This window comes from Molossus molossus, unplaced genomic scaffold, assembly GCF_014108415.1.
Source record: "Molossus molossus isolate mMolMol1 unplaced genomic scaffold, mMolMol1.p scaffold_m16_p_20, whole genome shotgun sequence".
Classification (NCBI taxonomy): domain Eukaryota; kingdom Metazoa; phylum Chordata; class Mammalia; order Chiroptera; family Molossidae; genus Molossus; species Molossus molossus.
The window spans coordinates 28,908,666-28,927,213 of NW_023425356.1; the positions used below are offsets into that span (position 1 = coordinate 28,908,666).

The window sequence follows — 18,548 nt, forward strand, 5'->3', positions numbered from 1 at the left end:
CTTCCTTAGCAATACCAGAGAACATGTGAGAGCTTATGGGTTGAAAAGGCTTACCCCAGGAGAAAGTGACATGTTAAGAGTTCAAAGTGACTCAAACGATGAGTGTGAATTTGCTTTGGTAGTTATTTTCTGAGTGCTGAATGAACCAGGACAGCCAGCTGGTCTGAGCAGTGTTCATCAATATATGGCAGCCAAGGTCCATACCTCCCCCCAGAGAAGGGCAAGGTCAGCTCAAAGAAAAATAATTTAGAAAACATGTTAACAATATATTACTAACATTAATAAAAATAATCTGAAATGTTAAAATAAATACAAATAAAAGGGCTTCCCAGATTGAAATACTCAGAGGAAACAAGGAAAGGTCATGCAATCTCCTTTGCCAGATTGAGCTGGGGAAGGGTGGTGGTGGTAGAACCCAGCATTACAATGTTATGCAGAACTAGTCTGCTAACATTACTCACACTGCAGCTTACAGAAGCTGAGGAAGATCAGAAAAAGACTTGGATGAAAAAAGGCCACACTCCTCACTTACAATATTTATTAGTCTGGAAAAAGGACCCAGGCTGCACCCCACCCTTTCCCAAACCACCTCCCTGTATCAAGGGACAGGATTCAAAGCTGTTTCAAATAAGCCAAATGTATCTGGGGAAGAACAGTCATTCATGTCCTAGACCTGACATAATTACATGTGCTGCCTGGGGAAGAGGGGGCCAGTGAGAATCACAGATGGACTAGATGTGGGGAAACAGGATGGGCCCTTCTTTGTCAGTTTGGGCCCAGAGAAGGGTTGAAATGAACAGGTATTTTTGAAAGAGGGGAGATATTAAGGAGAGACAAAGGGAGGTCTAGGGCTGGGTTCACCCAGATCACATAGCACTATGAAGAAACAGGGCAGCAACTTGAGTTCTCAGGCTGAAACAGGGAGGAGAGGACTCAGCACCTGGAGAGAGGAGAATCCCAAGGCTTCTTTTTCAACCCTACTGTGGTTACTTGCAAAAACCTCTACTTCCTTTCCCTTCAGAGAATTCAGAAAGGTCTGTCTGAAGGCAAGATGTCATGGTGACAGACCTATGGCTCCAGCCCAGGCTATGTTTCTCCCCAATCATTTCCAAAGGCCCTGCCCAAGAGAACCATAGAAATACAGAGTACCAAGACTCTGTCCCTGCTCCCCAGGTCCAAGAAAGGGGAGTGGAGACAAGGCACGAAGACCCTGGATACAAAGGTGAACATCAGTGTGGCCAAATATAACATTTTGGGAGAGGGAAGAAGATGCATACCCTAGAAGGGATGCCTTCCTTCACCTGGTAGGCAGCTGGGCCTTTGCTAGCAGCAGAAACCACAATTGAAAGGGCTCACAGAAACAGCCTGCAGAACAGGTCTTATTCCTACAAAGACAGGGAAAAAGCCTCAGTTGGTATGGCATCATCCTGGGTGGGATGACAGAGGGCAGCAGGCAGACCACTCCTGCAGACAACACTCCTGCTGCCTCAGCTCCCAGTGGTTCTGCTGACTCCAGACGTTCCCCATGGCTGGAAATCAGGGAGGAAACATGTTGTGTTTCACATGATCAGACACTGTTCGCCATTGGCACCTGGTGGGCCCGACAGATTGAGGGCATCCAGGTCAAAGTTGAGGCCAGGAGGCTGGAGAGAGATGAAGGAACTCAGATAACTGCTCACATTTCAGGTCAGAGCATCTGAAGGTCCATCCCCAGTAGCCACAATTATCACCTGAGGTGGAATTACTAAAGGTTAAAGAATTCTGGAAACCTGGGTTCAGATTAAAATCTAGGAGAAGATGTACTCACCATCTCCCCAGCCAGCTCTTTTGGAGGATGGCCCAAATCCTGTAGCTGGAAAATAAGAAAAGAGGAACATGAGACAGAGACAAACCCAAAAGACAATACAGCACCTAAAAAGAAGAATCTGAGCTATGGTCTCTCTGCTTTCTCCTGAGGACCATGCTATATGGCCTCTCTTGTGCTCCCTCTTCCATCTGGTTTTGGCAGTGTGGCCTCCTTCCCAGATGTATCCTCCACCAAACAGCCAACCTGACAGCACAAGCAGGCAGATAGCAGAAGGAGGCCTCACCTGCTGCATAAGATCCAGCACTGTCTCAAAGCGAGCCTTCTGAGTAGCCTCACTGTCTGTGGGGGTCTCAGCCTCAAACTGCTCACATATCTTGCCCATAACAGTGTGTTGTTCCTGATATTTTTCAAACTGTTCTGGAGGCAGAGATTCCCGGTGACTCTGCAACCATTCTGGATACTAAAGAAAGAGAACGTGTGTGGGGAAGAATTAAGCGAACAATGGGCAAGAAAGGCAATAAAATATGAAGCACAATAAAGTACCAAGGAGAGGTGAACACAAGAAAAAGAAAAGCTAAATAAGCTAGTTCAGCATGAGAAGTAGCACTGACTCCAACCAATCACCTGGCTGAGCTAGCATTTGTCACCAGATGAGGGCAAACTTTTCCCACGAAGGGCCAGACAGTAAATATTTTAGGCTTTAAGGGCCATATATGGTCGCTGTCACATATTTTGTTTTGATTTTGCAACTTTTAAAAATGTAAGAGTTGGCCCTGGCCAGTTTGGCTCAGCAGTTAGAGCGTCGGCCTGCGGACCAGAGAGTCTCGGGTTCGGTTCCCGCTAAGGGCACGTACCTAGATTGCAGTTTGTCTCTGGCCCCGGTTGGGGTTGTGTGGGTGGCAGCCAGTCACCGTGTCTCATATCAATGTCTCTCTCTCTCTACCTCCCCCTCTATCTGAAGATAAATGCAAAAATGTCCTCGAGAGAGGATAGATTTAAAAAAAAAAAAAGTAAGAGTTCGATTTGGTCTACCCAGACCCTGGTCTGCTGACTGCTGGTCTACACCATTCATTCACACTTGATCATATGTTGCCCTATATAACTGAAAAACTTCTATTCCTGTATTTTATCTCTTTAATAAAATTATAAACTCTTTCACTGCAGGAATCACCATTTAAATTACTTTTAAATTATTCATAGCAAAAAGCTAATAAATCCTTAGTGAAACCTTGTTGGAGAAATGAACAAAGAAATGCAAGAAAGGGTCGATCAGACAACTACTAAATAATATGAAACCAGTTTACAGCAAACTAGAGCTGAAGGATTTCCCCTTCTACTTTAAATATCCTGTGTGGGTAGAGCTTTATTCTTAGAGACACAGCTCCTCTCCAACTCTCCCCAACCCAAATAAAAAAAAATAGAAGAAAGAAACAGATGGACTTGTATACTCGAGTTTCTCTATCTTTGCAGGCTCTAAGCAGACAAAGTAGCCCACAGGAGTTGATACAACAGAGAACGAGGAGGAAAAGCAGAAATAGAATCTCAAACCTTTTCTGTGATCTCCTTCAGTGATGGGTACAGCACATCCTTGGACAGTAGGTTCTGCATGATACTTTGCATGATGGGGAGGATGTTTCCTTCACCATCCCCTTCATCCATGCCCAGCCCTTCCATGGCCTTGGTCAGCTCCTCTTCTGACATGCCTGAGTTCTACAAAGGACAGAAGAGAGCTGAGCAAGTCCATTACCTTCTTGGGACACTTACTACCCTTTCAGGTGGGAAAGAACTATTTAAACTTGCCTGTAGCAAAACAGTGAGGCAAAAACAGACTTGAAATGATACCCAAGAGTCTATCTTTGAGACTCTGCTGGTGAAGTGTCTGAGAGTGGGCACCTTGTGGTTCCCTAACCCCTCCCCCTCACCTGCAGATCAGTGGCATTTTTGGCTAGTCCACTTAGTGTCTCCTTTAGGCAAGAAGTGAATTCTTGTTGGGAAGTTGCATCACTACCTAGGAGAGATCGAAAGAGCCAAGGTCATTTATGATTTCAACTGCTTGCTTCCCTAGAGTGACCTGGTCACCAGTTTGGATATGGAGCATTTACTACTGAGTCACTAGCACTCCAAATTTTTTAATGTTCTATGGATATCTTCATAGTTATTTTCACAAATCTACATGAACTGTGTGTTAGTTTGTGCTCCATGATGACACCCACAATAACACTACAACCTTTGAAACGATCAGTTTTCATTAATACTTCCTATTTTATTCCACCTATTGCACCCCTTTCATCAGCAGGGTTCCATCCCTCCTCCCAAATCCTTCTCCACCCCATGGCAGTGGTACCATGATTGCTATCAACTTTACTAAGAATTTTGGTGGTCTCAAGCAACAATGACTTAAGAGGTTTGTTCAGATATTTCCAGTTGTCTGGGCCCCTCTCACCCACTCTTCCAGCAGCCTCTGAGAGCTTTTGGAACTGCTCCACCAGGTGGGGCTCTTCCTCAGCCAACTCCTTCATTGCCTTCTCGAACTCTGCAGTGGCTTGGGAAGCCAGCTCACTGTCGAATAGCTCCTGGAAAAACTTCTCTTGGGAGGCAAAGAGGGCATCCTGCAGGTGAGAAGTGGCCAACAGGCATCTCTTGGCACCACCCTGCACCTGGCCTCTGACAAAAGCCACAGGCAGAGGCTCTGGGAAATACAGTGCCTCCCTCCAACCACTTCTATTGGACATTCTAACCACCTCTCTTAATGAGGACAGCAAGAAAGGTATCTGGCCACTGAGGGAAAAGATATAGAGTGGCATTCCCAAACCAATCATTTAAACTTGCTCTTTTCTCAAGTAGATCCACTCTACTTCAAGTCCCTGTATCATAAGGACTGAGGCTTGTAAGAACACAGTAATGTGAGGTCAAGGCACCCTCTTCCCACTCCCCTCTGGCCCACAGGGGCCTGGCCCCACCTCTGCTCAGAGCTGCATGCCATCCCCTCCCCGTCCCAGGGTGAAATTTATACTTTGGCAGTGTCTCCTGGCGATCTCTTCTGGGGCCCTGAAGCATCAGGGGCGGTGGTGGTAGGAGGAGGTGCTGGGGAGGGTCTGGCCTTATCGAAATCATCAAGAGCACCTTCAGAGACAAGAGACATGGTGTGTATGTTGGGGATGCGTGAGAATAAAAGGCTGGGGCGGTGGGGGAAGGGGGTCTGGGGGAAGTACTGAGAGAACAATCTTTCATACTGCCAACTTTCCTAAATTTTTCTCCTTTTTTTGAGTCTCCCTATTCTGGCCCACCCCTCAGTAAGACTCCCAATTTCCTCCTCATTACTTAACTTATTGCAATTAAAGGGGAGGAAACACCTTAAGGTAACATAAGCATCTCTCTAAGAACCAGGAAAGTTAAAAAAAATTCTGCAGAAATATATCTCTATCTACACAGTGCCTTCCCTGCCACACTGTAATGATTCCATACAAATCCTATACATGTATCCAACAGAAGCAGAAAACACAGATCTCTTTAACTCCTCTGAACTCACTCTGGTGTCCTAAAGGAAATAATCTTTGGCAAAAAAGCAGAAGCCACAATATATCCCACCCAGCTTCCCATGGGTCCTTGGTACTAGTACAAACTGCACTCCATGGAAGGGCAGTTTCTTTTTTAAAACTTATTACAGTCTCTTTTTTAAAACTTATCTTTACTGTTGAATATATTACAGATGTTCTTCCTTTTTCCTCTACTGACCTCCTGCTTTTCCTTACACTATTGTCTGTGTCCAATGGTTATACATATATGCATATAAGTTCTTTGGTTTATTTCTTCCCACCCGCTCACCCCTTCCTTTTGAGGTCAGTACAACAACCACTCTGTACTTCTTAACCCCTTCACCTTTTTCACCCATTCCCCCAAACCTCCACCCATCTGGCAACCAACAAAATGTTCTCTGTATCTATGAGTCTGTTTCTGTTCTGCTTGTTCATTTCGTTTGTAGATTCAATTGTCAATAGATATGTATTCATTGCCATTTTATTGTTCATATTTTTTATCTTTTTTCTTCAAGAAGACCCTTCAACATTTCATATAATACTGTTTGGTTTTTTTTATCCTCACCTGAGGACATTTTTCCATTTTTTGTTCAGATAGAGTGGGAAAGAGGGAGAGGGAGAGAGAGAGAGAGAAACATCGACGTGAAAGGGACACATCGAGTGGCTGCCACCCACACGACCAACCAGGGCCGGGTACAAACTGCAACCGAGGTACATGCCCTTAGGGGAAACCGAACCCGGGTCTCTCTGGACCACAGGCTGACGCTCTCACCGCTGAGCCAAACTGGCCAGGGCCATATAATACTGTTTTGGTGGTGAACTCCTTTAGCTTTTTCTTGATGGACTCTTTATATGTCCATCAATTCTAAATGATAGCTTTGCAGGATTAAGAGTAATCTTTGGTTGTAGGTCGTTACTCTTCATCACTTTGGTCCTTCTGGCCTACAAAGTTTCTTCTGAGAAATCAGCTGACAGTCATATTGGAACTCCCATGTAGTTAGTTAACTGCTTTTCTCTTGCTGCTTTTAAGATTCTCTCTTTGCTTTTTCCCTCTCCCTTCCCCTCTCTCTAAAATCAATGAAGAAAAAAAAAATTTTTTTAAAGAAAAAGATTCTGTATCTTCAACCTTTTGCATTTTGATTATGATGTGTCTTGGTGTGGGCCTCTTGGGGTTAATCTTGTTTGGGACTTTCTGTGCTTCCTGGACTTGTATGTCTGTTTCCTTCACCAAGTTAGGGAGTTTTCTGTCATTATTTTTTCAAATAGGTTTTCAACTTCTTGCTCTCTCACTTCTCCTTCTAGCACCATGATGCGAATGTTGGTACACTTGAAGTTGTCCCAGAGGCTCCTTACACTATCCTCATTTTTTTGGATTCTTTTTCTTTTTGCTGTTCTGACTGAGTGTTTTTTGCTTCCTTATATGCCAAATCAATGGTTTGCTTCTTGGCTTCACCTACTCTACTATTGATTCTCTATAAATTTCAGTTAGTGCCTCCTTCATTTCTGACTAGTCCTTTTTATGCTCTTGAGGCCCTCATTAAGTTCACTGAGCATCCATAAAAGCAGTGTTTTGAACTCTGAATCTGTTAGATTGCTTATTTCCATTTCATTTAGTTCTTTTCCTGGAGTTTTGTTCTGTTCTTTCATTTGGGACATGTTTCTTTGTTTCCTCATTTTGGCTGCTTCCCTGTGTTTGTACTTATGTATTAAGTAGAGCTGTTACATCTCCTAGGCTTGGTCGGGTGGCTTACTGTGGTAGGTTTCCTGTAGGATCCAGTGATCTCAGGCACAGCCTCCCTGATCTCCCCAGCTGTGCCCTTGAGGTGCACCCCTTGTGTGGACTGTACACCCTTCTGTTGTAATTATAGTCTTTTTTTTGTTTTGTTTTAATCCTCACCTGAGGATATTTTTCTATTAACCTTCAGATAGAGTGGGAGGGAGAGAGATGGAGAGAAAGGGAAAGAAACATCCATGTGAGAGGGACACATCGACTGGTTGCCTCCCGCACGACCCGACCAGGGCCCAGGATGAACTGCAACCGAGGTACATGCCCTTGGCCTGAATCAAACCTGCGACTCATTGGTCCGCTGGCCAACATTCTACTACTGAGCCAAACGGGCCAGGGCTGTAACTGAGACTTTATTGCTGTTCGCGTGTCAGGCTCATCAGCCTCAAGGACTGGCTGTGCCCACTGACCACTGACCTCTCACTACTTTGGATGACCAACTGTGCAGGGGCCCGCAACACAGAGCAAGACGTACTTCAGCAGGGCTCTAGTACCTACTAAATCCACTCCTTGAGTGCATGGCTTTTGGAGGTGGTTGGGTGGTGGTGCTTCGATGTGTTCTGAAGCTGTCCACTGGGTGTCCTGGCTCTGGGGCAAAGTGAGACACTGCCTGTGTTCTACCAGAAGCCACCAGACATAAGCTACAAAGTGATCTACAGATGACTGCTTCTTGTGCTGGGCTTGGAGGTGCCCAGGCAAAGCCAAGTTGTGAATCAAGGCTGGCTGCTTCTAGTGCCAGGCCTGGGGGCACTTAGTGAGAGGTATGGGGCTCACTGAGGCAGATGTTCATGCCCTTTAAGAGGAACTGCCTGGGGCTCCAGCTGCCTCAGCCTCCCTTAGCCTCAGTTCCCACTGGTTTTTATAGGCAGAAGTTATGGAGACTTCTTTTCCTGGCACTGGAACCCTGACCTGGGGGCCTGGTGTGGGATGGGGCCCCCTTGCTCCTCAATGAGTATCTTTGCAGCTGAGGTGCCCCTTCCTGATTTATATCTGCCAGGTGGGTGTGGGACCAATCTGTGCACGCCTCTGCCCGCTTCTGCCCCTCCTACCAGTCTCAATGTGGCTTATTTAATTTTGTAGTTGTAGGACTTCCATTCAGCTTGATTTCAGGTGGTTCTGAATGATGGTTATTCTGTAGTTTGGTTGTAATTTTGATGTGGTTGTGGGACCAGGCGAACACTGCAAGGACCACGTTTACCTATGCCATCATGTTGACTAGCAGTATCAAACTCTCTCTTCTTATCCTCCAATTTAGCCCTCCCAGGGCAAAGCTCCTAGAGCTCCCTCAGACCCAGTCTCTGCATATAACTGTGTGCCAATTTACACTGAGTCCCTTGGCACTCTTCACTGGTTCTATTCATCCTTCCGCCTACCCACATCTCCGTGACTGGGCAAAACAAAAAATATTCACCTCTGCCTTGGAAAGCCTATGTTCTAATCACCACTCTGCTTGCCAGGCCTAGGGAGAGAGCACTGGCCCCAGTCTGGGCAAGACACCAAGAGGAGCGGTGGACATGGCTAAGGAGGAACAGAACACCCACCCTCGTTGAGGAGGGTGAGCTCTCTTCTCCTGAGACCTTCTCAACCTGTTTTTCAAAATAATAGAAAGGGAGTGGGCTTCAGCTCTGACATGAGGAAGGAACTGGAAAGGGGCCTGTGGGAGACGGGTGCACAGGCTGGGAGAAGGAAAGACGTGTCTTTTGCGTTCAAGAGGGCAGGCTGCTGGGTGGAAGGGCGCGCTGGTAAGCGTTAACGCGAGCGATCCGTGCGTGTCCGCTTCGCAGCCCACCGAGGACCGAATGCTCTTCTGGAGAGAAGTTAGACTTAAAGTAAGGCCGGTTTGGAGCCGGACCTTGAACGCTGGCCTCTGGGTTACGGTTTCCCCTCCGGCAGGGAGATGGACAGTCTGGGCCCTCCCGGGCCCAAGGGGAGCTGAGACCCTCTGCCCCCGTCCAACCTTTGGACTGCCTCCCCGGCTCCGCCCCAAATATCTAAGGTTCACTCCACGCCCTGAATGGGTCCTCACACCCGCCCTCCTCGGGTCTTTCCATTACGGGCTCTTACTTTCCAGAAGCTCTTCCAATTCCCGGTCCGCGTCGGCTCCGACCCCGCAGTCGTCCTCCGCGGCGGCCATCTTGCTGCTACCTTCGCAGCACCGTGAGAGGCGGAGCACCGCGAGAGGCGGGACTCCGCGGCGCCTCGCGCCCCGCCCCTTCCGCCTCTGCGGCCAATGGTAACACGGCCAGGGCAGAGTCGTCCTCTTTAAAGGGACTGAAAGCCTTGGTTTTTTTCCCCCCTTTTTGCCAGGACTGTGTAACTGGTGAGACCTTACGGTTAGGTTTCTTACTGGCCTGTCCTTTCAACTTCCCGCATTATCCAGAGAAGCAGCTCTTCCATGATTTTTTTCAACACTTAGAACTTTCTGACATATTGTATATTTTACTCATTTATATTGCTTATATTGTCTTCCCTTCCCCTTCCTCTATCCCCCTACCCCTGAATTTCAGCACCATGATGCCAGGGATTTAAATCCTGTGTCATCACTAGTGTACGCTCAGCCCCTAGGCTAGGGCCTAAAACTTAGCCTGCACTCATTGGCTCTCCCAGACCCTTACATGAAGCACATCTCTGTGCAGAATCTAATGGATATCTCGTGTTTCCTATTCTGCATTAGAACTGTTAGACTAAAGGATAGAGCCAGGAACTCAGTTAGAACTCAATGTTAGTTAATTCAGGTAGAGAAAACAAATCTGGGATCTTGAACTGAGCAAGAGGGTGATTTGAATGTAGTAGTAATAGACCCGCCTTCCCTGATCCATCACCTTTTCTCTGTACAGAACCTAAACTCCAATGGAGTGAATTTGGAGAAGCTCACATAGAGACAACTCTAGACATCCCCTTCCTCTTCTGGATTGTTCTCCTATTCAGATCTGTCAGAATACATAAACTGCCTCAGACACAAATCTATTTTAGCACTTGGAGTGCATCTACTATTGTCTAAGGCCCCCACAGTGGAGGACAGATAAACCAGTACCAACTGTAAAGTAGCTGACTGGGAATTAGGCTGGAGGTAGGACTAGACATATGCACAGTAAGAATGGCACAAGGTCTTAAGTGTCTTAAAAGTGGTAAGGGTAGAATGCTCTTTAGTTTTAAAAGGGCCCTGGCCTGCACTGGCCAGTTTAGCTCAGCTGTTAGAGCGCCAGACTGTGGTCTAGAGAGCCCCGGGTTCAGTTCCCACTAAAGGCCCAGACCTCGGTTGCAGTTTGTCCCTGGCCCTGGTTGGATTGTGCGGGTGGCAGCCACTTGATGTGTCCCTTTGTTTTTTTTAATCCTCACCTGAGGACATTTTTCCACTTTTGGTTCAGATAGAGTGGGAGGGAGAGAGAGAAAGAAAGAAACATCGATATGAAAGGGACACATCGAGTGGTTACCACCACCGGCATGACCCAACCAGGACCGGGGACAAACTGCAACCGAGGTACATGCCCTTAGCGGGAACCAAACCCCGGTCTCTCTGGACCGCAGGCTAACGCTCTAACCGCTGAGCCAAACTGGCCAGGGCTCGACGTGTCCCTTTCATGTCGATGTTTCTCTCTCTCTTCCTCTCTCTCCCTCCCATTTTATCTGAACAAAAATGGAAAAATGTCCTCAGGTGAGGATTTAAAAAATTAAGAATTAAAGGGCCCTGGCCAGTTTTGCTCAGTGGTTAGAGCATCTGCCTGAGAGTCCTGGGTTTGGTTCCTGGTCAAGGGCACCTGGGCTGTGTTGTAACCCAGGAGAATCAACCTCACTCAGACACAAAGTTGGGTGAATTAGACGTGAGCTTTATTATCTGCGCAGGGACTGCAGCCAGGAGCTCAGGTTGTAGGGTTGCTTATATAGGACAGGGGTCATTCAAGAGTTTAGCAGAGCAAGCAAGCTACGTGTACAGAAATGGAGGCAGTTAGCAATAAGCAGGAGGGAACAGAGATGGGCAGGAGCTGAGGCGAAAGGGAACTGGGTGAACTGGGTCAGCATACATCTATCCTGCCATTTATTCTATTATCTAAGATTTAAAAACTAACAAATTTGAGACGGATGTCAGCAGTTAGCCAGGTGCAATACATATATTTTTAACAATTACAGTTTTATGGGGTAAGGGAAGCTTCAGTTTTTCCCTATCAGTTTATTTACAGAGTATGCAGGACACTCTGGCCTTGGGGCCGTTTCTGTCCTCCCTTTTTCTGAAGTATGTTGCTTTTCAAATTCCCAGTGAAGGTCAAACTCTAGTTAATTGTTATGGGGCTAAAGCCGGCTATAACATTCCCCCCTTTTCTTGCTGTCCCTGAGGCTATTAATTAGGGCAGCTCAAAGACAAGTTGTTTTTCTTTATTGAATTCCAAGGATAGTGAGCTATAACAGGCTGCAGGTTCAATACCTGGCCCTGCTTAGGGTTGTGTGGGAGGCAACCAATTGATGATTAAAAAATAAAATAAAATAAAGGAAAAATCACATTGAAATGAAAAAAGTCACTTCATGGCTTTCATCCTTAACTTCCCAAACACACACCTAAATACTTAAATATTGTTTCAAGCACCAGATTTGGTACGCCCTTTTTCCTTTACAGACAGGGCACAGACTTGTAAAATCATGCCAGGGAAAACTTACTGTATTTTTCCAAGCACAAATGGGAGAAAACATTCTGAAGTGGGAGTCAGAAGACCTAAATTCTAGTCCCGACTTTCACTAAATTACTTTGTTAAAAACCCTTCACAACTCTAGGCCTTGATTACAAATATGTAACAATAAAGTTGGAACTCTAGAGTCCTTGTCAATCCTAATCTTCTCTAATGGAGTCCTCTGATTAACTTTTCTCCCCAACACCTGTAACAATCTATTACAGGCTAGCTTTCTCATTCAATTCCAAACTGTTTACACTTGTATCTCTAATATGATTATAGTTATATCAACCACATGATTAAAAATATAACAAGAATTTCTATTGGCCTTTCACTAATATGCTAATATAAGCATGTTAATAAGGAAAATACTAGATTGTAATTTACTCACCTCCTGCCTCTCTATTGTATAGTGAACAATGTTGCAAAACAGTAATTTACAGCATTTTCTTTATATCACTCTCACTTAAGGACATAAAAGCTCTCCACTGTTTATTGATCAATTTCAAATTCTTGCCTGGTATTCACAATTATTTCACATATATACCTTTTGTTTCCCCAATTCCATAAGCTTCAAGAGGCACGGATTATCCACTTTTTTCATATTCCTGAGTTCAGAATAATGTATATGTTTGTATGTAAAGTTAATTTTATAATTTAATTTTAAAGTTACAAAAGATTTTTTTTTGCCAAAATTTATCACCAACTTGCATATATTTACAGAAAGAATGTTTATAACTTGAGAAAGTGTTATCAAAGTAAGGCAGGCTTAGTCTGGGGATACTATGTTTAAGAAAGAAACTCTTAAAGCTAAAAAATATTAAGGCCTGTGCTCTTTGACACAGAAGTTCTATTTCTAGTTTACCCCCCACCTGTACAATGTATGTTCAAGTTATTCATTGTAGCACTGTTTAAAATAGCCAAAGACTAGAAATAACCCAAAAATCCATCAAGAAAACAACTTACATAAATTATGGCAAATCATATATGGTACACTATGCACAGAAATAAAAAAAGAGTGAAGCTCTCTAATACACTGATATGAAAAAATATCTCTAGCCCTGGCTGGTTTGGCTCAGCGGTTAGAGCATCGGCCTGTGGTCCAGAGAGACCCAGGTTCGTTCAGTTCCCACCAAGGGCACGTACCTCGGTTGCAGTTTGTCCCTGGAACTGGTTGGATCATACAGGAGGCAGCCACTCGATGTGTCCCTTTCATGTCAATGTTTTTTTCTTTCTCTCTTTCTCTTCCTCTCTCTCCCTCCCACTCTATCTGAACAAAAAATGAAAAAATGTCCTCGGGTGAGGATAAAAAAAAAAAACTCTCTAAAATACGTTAAATGAAATAACTAACAAGGTGCAAAATCATTAAATAGTATGCTTCCATTATGTATAACAGGGACAGGGAAGAACATATTCATACCTGCTTGTATATAGATAAAAATCTCTGGCCCTGGCCGGTTTGGCTCAGCGGTTAGAGCGTCCGCCTGCGGTCCTGAGAGACCCGGGTTTGGTTCCCGCTAAGGGCATGTACCTCGGTTGTAGTTTGTCCCCGGCCCTAGTCGGTTGTGCGGGTGGCAGCCACTCGATGTGTTCCTTTCACATCGATGTTTCTCTCTCTCTCTCTCTGTTCCTCTCTCTCCCTCCCACTCTACCTGAACAAAAAATGGAAAAATGTCCTCCGGTGAGGATTAAAAAAAAAAAATCTCTGGAAGGATAAGGAAGCTAACAACAGTGGTTACTTGTTTTGGGGAAGGTGATAGGAACTGGGTGGCTGAGGAAAGGGGTAGGAGGAAGACATCACAGAATAGCTTTTTACATTTACTGATTTTTGAACCAGATGAGTGTACTTGCTTATTGAAACATGATTCTAAAATAAAAAAGGTATGTATTTTAATTAAAGGCATAGCATGTCATTCTGCTTAGTACATAGCAAGCAAAAGACTATATTGGCAATGTAATCATTATAATATAATGAATTTATTTCTAATTAATCTCATATATGTATATTACATGTAAAACATCTAGAACAGTGACAGATATGATAAGTGCTTAATAGATACTGGCCATAATTAACAACAGATGAAAGATTGTGGTCGATAATGGAACAGGGGAACTATCTGCTTTCCACCATTCTCACAGCCGTGAGAAAGAAAAATGTGCACTTTGTTTTAAACAATGGGTATTTACTACTTTTGTAATTAAAAATAATTATCGAAGGAAAGATATGCTTTGGTGGGGCAGATGCATGGAGTAAGCAGGAACATGAAAGTGTCCAGGAAACAAACAGAAGCCACAAAACTCACAGTAATTTACTTTATTTTGTGTGAGAAACAAAAAATAAGAACAATTATAAAGAACAAATCAATAAAAAGTGATGTGCAATTTTGGAAACAAAACAGTTTCTTTTCAGACTTAAAGTTTCTGGGCACACAGAGAATACTTTCCTAGAAGTTTAAAATGCAGGATGGCTGAGTTTGCTGTGACAAAGCAAAAGATGCTATCTTATTTATTACATCCCGCTCCTTTCTGGCAAAAAGGATACAAAGGTAGTAGGGAAGAAAAGGATTAATGTTGAAGTAATTTACTAAACAAATGTTTACCACTGAGTTTTCATTTGTTCCTTGAAAGAGCTAAGCTGGGAAGGCAAGTCCAATTGTGATCACAACTGTAATGACCTTGAGAAAATGAAAGGTCCTCAGAAGCAAAAAAAAAAGTCAAGCTTAGACATTTGATTAGCCATAGAACAATAGAAGAGAACACTTGCTTTTAGGACACAGAAAGTTAAATACCCATTTAAAAAGTAGTTAAGGAATAGCAAGTTAGAAGGATATATAGACTAATTCTCGGGTCTGCGTCGAGATTGAGGGGAATATGTTGAATGACATACAAAAGGGGCCTTAGCGAAACTGCAGAGGACTGATCCTTAAACCAATCACATCTTTGCCAATCTCTGTCACCTGTGGAAGAGGAAAAAGAAAAAAGTTAGTTTATGAGGGTGAGAAACCTAGAAGGTTTACTCCCTCCACTCTCCGATGAGCACAGTAAAGTGCTTTATTACTGTTTGTTAGTGATTGATAAAGATCAGTGGGGAGAAGCTCTAGCTTTATCTAGTATCACTGTCACAAGGAAGTAGGGGCAAATGCAGTAGAAAAAGGACCAATGTGCTTCTTTCCCTTTCCCCTTCCCTCAATATCCTAGATGCATTTCTTGACAGTACTTACTGTAGTGACCCTGCAGATCTGACCCTTGAATTCAGGGGAATAGCAGGCCCCACTGAGTGGACACTTCTCCACTGGTTTTCCACGGTAGATGGGCCGGTAAGATGCAGCACAGATGTCGAAAGGGTTGTGCATGTCATAATTAAGCTGACAGGCATCTGTGGGGTTCTTCTCGCAGGCAGCCAGGATTTTGCGGGTCTAAGAGAGGGAAGGACATTTTATTTAAGAGGACTAAAAGTGTCACACAAGTCAAATGATCTCACCTTCATGGTTTTGTAGTTTCTTGATGCAGGGTGAAATTGTATTGAATACAGAATATATCCTCTGTACAGGACATATATGAAGGGGTAACAATGACCATTCCTGTGGTATCAGGCTTTCCCCTTCTCAATACCAAAGAGGCTCCATGGATCTAGACCCATACTCCTCTACCAGTCAGCATTATCAGGGTCAGGCCTGAGTTAGAACTGGCTTCCATTGCCCAATAACGTTTTTGGAGAACACAATGGGACATATATGTGGAGGTTAGTGGCGGTGGTAATGGGAGATCTGGAGCTTAAGGAGAGGCATTCTCACACTAGCACCATGTCTAAATAAGTTATTAGTTCGGTTTCCAGGAACAAAAGGAGGTATCCATGGCAGTAAGCACGCAGTACTTTGTTTTAGTGGCAAGGACCTTGGTCTTCCACTCCCTGCATGTCAGAGCAGATCTAGTTCTCTTATCCTCACTGAAGGAATTCCTATCTACCTGTTGAGCCACCTCTGGCTTGGGCCCAAGTTCCAACAGGCGCCGCGCAAAGGTGGCAGCAGTTTTAAAGTTCTTGAGCTTGAAGAAGAGGTTGAGGGCTGTCCGCAGCACCAGGATCATGTGCACAGGCTGCAGGTTTGAGTGGGTGAAATATGCTGCCATCTGGTGGACAAAAAGAGGAACAAATGCCAGGCTGATGCTACAGCTGAGATAGGTCACTCAGCTGGTACATGCATTGAAAACAAACAAAAAAACAGGATTGGCTATAAAGCAGAGAAATCTTCTGCTTCCTAGGTATAGAAGACTGATGAGATGAGGAAGAAGGGTAGAGAAATGCATTCTCTCCTTACAGAAATAGGACTAAATTTCTCTTACTCCCCAGATTGAGATCTGGGTTTGGAATTAAAGAATTCAGACCTAATGGAGGATAAAGGAAAGGACACCTCTTTACTGCTCAAAGGGCCAGAGATCTTACCTCACAGATGCGTTTCTGCTGTTCCAGAGTCTCTTTGGGCAACTTCTTCCTTTCTATCTCCATGGACAAACCCACGATGTACTCACGGCAAATGGTGATGAGTTGTTGGGCCTGGAGGAACGGGCAAAGGAAGATCAGGGTACAGAGGCAAGAATGTGTGGAAGCCCATGACTAGGACGAGTAGCTAGACCCCGCCTAACCTCTGAAATCTCCTGTTTATTGTCCACAACAAGGAGTGGTACACTGAGTAAAATGGATCGAAACTTTTCCACAGCCTCCTCAAACTTGCCAACTGTGGTGAGCTGGTAGCACAGTTGCAACCGTTGGATGAGGTCATTAAGTTTCAGGCCCACAGCTGGTACACCATTCTTCAGCCCTGCATCCTTCCTAGAAAGGGAAAAGTAGGAAGAAGACACAATAATCAGGAGCCCACCAGGACTCAACTTTTTCTGGCAACATGATCACAACTACCTTACTGTGAAAGTAGTTTGGAAATAGGAAGCAGAAGGTGTAGACTAAACCTCACAGGATGGCAAGCCAAAGACCTTTTCCTAATAAGAAACCTCAGCTTTGGGGAAATTGTGACTGCCCCTGAGGCTACCACCTGAAATATCTACGCCATGTTGGAACAGGTGAAAGCCAGGAGCAAGAAGGCTTACCAGTTGCGATTAGGATAGCCATACATGGAGGGCAGGCAGGGCAGAGCCTGATAGGTGGTACGACCTCGGGCATAGGTCTGTAGGAACAGTTGCTTGTAGGGGCCAAACTGGATTACTCCTACCTGGTCGTGAAGGAGCTGAAATGTAGGAAGCAAGAGACATAAGAATTTTGGTCCTACCACTTAAAAACTACGTACCTCGGGCAAGGTTCTTAACTTCTCTGAACTTGTTTCCTCATCAATAAATTACAGTTAATTATAGGACCTACTTCATTTAATAATACCTATTAAAGCATTTAGGATAGTGCCTAGCACAGTCAACAGTGAATAAATGTTAGTTGTTGCAGTTGTGATCATTGTTATTATTGCTATTAAACACATGGCTTAGTGTTCAAACATATACCTGTTCATGAAGGGATGCTTATTCACTGATGTGAGCCAGAAAGCAGGCTATAAAATGAATGGAAGATGGCTGGAAGGATTCACCCTAGGAGATTACTAAGCCAAATGGAAAGCAGGTAAGAGGAAGGCCTTAGGAGATATTTCCTCAGTCAGGACCAAGGTTTCCATGATAAATACATGCCTCTGACCTTGTGGGTGGGATAACTTCCACTTGGTTAAGGTGAGTCAACCATCTCCCTGGGACCCTGGTTCAGACACACTCAACAAAAGCCAAAGTTACTTTAAGACTTACCCGCATGGCGGTTTCAAAAGAGCCTGCCAGGATGTGATCAACTGGAAGCTGAGAGTTATTGCACCAGATCTAACAAGAAACAGAAAACCCAAGCCAAGTGAAATCTTGCTCTTACTTTTCCCAAAGAATTCTACTTTGTATCAGTACTCCTTACATAGCAATCAGTTTTAGCCAGTTCTGAAACACTCACCCCACAGGACTGTGTTTCCCTGCTTACCTGAGTTGGGCTTGTTCCCTTGGTGGGAGGTACAAAGAACCCATCCTCAGCCCCACCAGCTGCCCCAGTGGGTATATCCTAGGGGAAAAACAGAAACTGAGTCATTTTTAAGCCATTCAAGCACTTGGTCCTGATAAATCTAAACAGAGCCCGGTACCTTGTCCCCAGTCTCTATCAGAGAGAGGGATGGTGGATGCGGGAGAAGACCCTCAAAATAGGAGCAGCTTCGCAAGTAACAAAATGATATACCAAAAGTGTGTTGACAAAAAAGCTTGCTGCCTTTTCATAAGCTGCTACTGGCACAACCCTGATTATCTCATTATTCTTTCTTTCAAATGGGATATAAAGCGTCAGATTAGGAGGGTCTAGACCCCCTTCTTCCGTTTGGGGACCTCAGGACACGGGTGTGATAGGGTGGAGGGCAATAAGGCCACTGACTTCCACAGGGAGAAAGAGAATTTTACAAGGGTAAGAATCCCACATACCAGCTCAGGAGGGAGCTCCAGATCTTCTTCTACATCCCAGCCACCTCCTTCTTCCTGTCCCTTCCCAAGAGCGTCATCCCCTAAACCTTCTGTAGCCTCCACAAACCCATCTGTAAGAAAAATGCAGGCTCAGAATAGCTCTTTATAGTGACACAATCTTAGCCAAAGAAAAGCAAAATGTTGAGATCATTATCAGTCCCATGGTTTGGAACCCCGCAGAAGTGCCCACAGCCCACTCTTAACCCAGGGGGCCCATCTTCCCA

At 44.6% G+C, this 18,548-nt stretch overlaps 2 protein-coding genes across 4 annotated transcripts in view; both read right to left on the reverse strand.

Annotated features, from left to right (window-relative positions):
• Positions 1-333: 333 nt before the first annotated feature.
• Positions 334-9,273, reverse strand: PEX19 (peroxisomal biogenesis factor 19). 2 transcript variants are annotated; one of them, XM_036273334.1, is made up of 8 exons: positions 9,194-9,273; positions 4,821-4,930; positions 4,251-4,416; positions 3,730-3,815; positions 3,356-3,517; positions 2,091-2,267; positions 1,808-1,852; positions 334-1,643 (listed from the first exon to the last, which is right to left on the reverse strand). In XM_036273334.1, exons 1-8 carry the CDS (start codon positions 9,261-9,263, stop codon positions 1,560-1,562), a joined length of 900 nt encoding a protein of 299 aa, XP_036129227.1. In that variant the 5' UTR covers positions 9,264-9,273; the 3' UTR covers positions 334-1,559. The 2 variants fall into 2 exon arrangements, with proteins under 2 accessions (XP_036129227.1, XP_036129228.1); XM_036273335.1 differs by lacking the exon at positions 334-1,643 and adding an exon at positions 1,652-1,730.
• A 4,836-nt stretch (positions 9,274-14,109) lies between these two features.
• COPA (COPI coat complex subunit alpha) overlaps positions 14,110-18,548 on the reverse strand; it is a 43,724-nt gene continuing 39,285 nt past the window's right edge. For both annotated transcript variants that reach the window (XM_036271832.1, XM_036271831.1), the window contains exons 25-33: positions 18,286-18,395; positions 17,801-17,878; positions 17,584-17,652; positions 16,891-17,027; positions 16,432-16,618; positions 16,232-16,342; positions 15,757-15,918; positions 15,012-15,206; positions 14,110-14,747 (exon numbers count right to left, since the gene is read on the reverse strand). In XM_036271832.1, the coding sequence (XP_036127725.1) occupies positions 14,688-14,747; positions 15,012-15,206; positions 15,757-15,918; positions 16,232-16,342; positions 16,432-16,618; positions 16,891-17,027; positions 17,584-17,652; positions 17,801-17,878; positions 18,286-18,395 (1,109 nt within the window). In that variant the 3' untranslated portion in view covers positions 14,110-14,687. The remainder of the gene's footprint in view (positions 14,748-15,011; positions 15,207-15,756; positions 15,919-16,231; positions 16,343-16,431; positions 16,619-16,890; positions 17,028-17,583; positions 17,653-17,800; positions 17,879-18,285; positions 18,396-18,548) is intronic.

What these genes read in the sequence shown, in the direction of transcription:
- PEX19 (XM_036273334.1), bottom strand. Translation starts at nt 9,263, where the DNA reads ATGGCCGCCGCGGAGGACGACTGCGGGGTCGGAGCCGACGCGGACCGG. An exon ending in AGAGGCTGCTGGAAGAGTGG is followed by an intron (nt 3,816 to 4,250) that starts GTGAGAGGGGCC and finishes GATCTCTCCTAG; the next exon opens with GTAGTGATGCAACTTCCCAA. An exon ending in TGCTGGATCTTATGCAGCAG is followed by an intron (nt 1,853 to 2,090) that starts GTGAGGCCTCCT and finishes CTTATTTTCCAG; the next exon opens with CTACAGGATTTGGGCCATCC.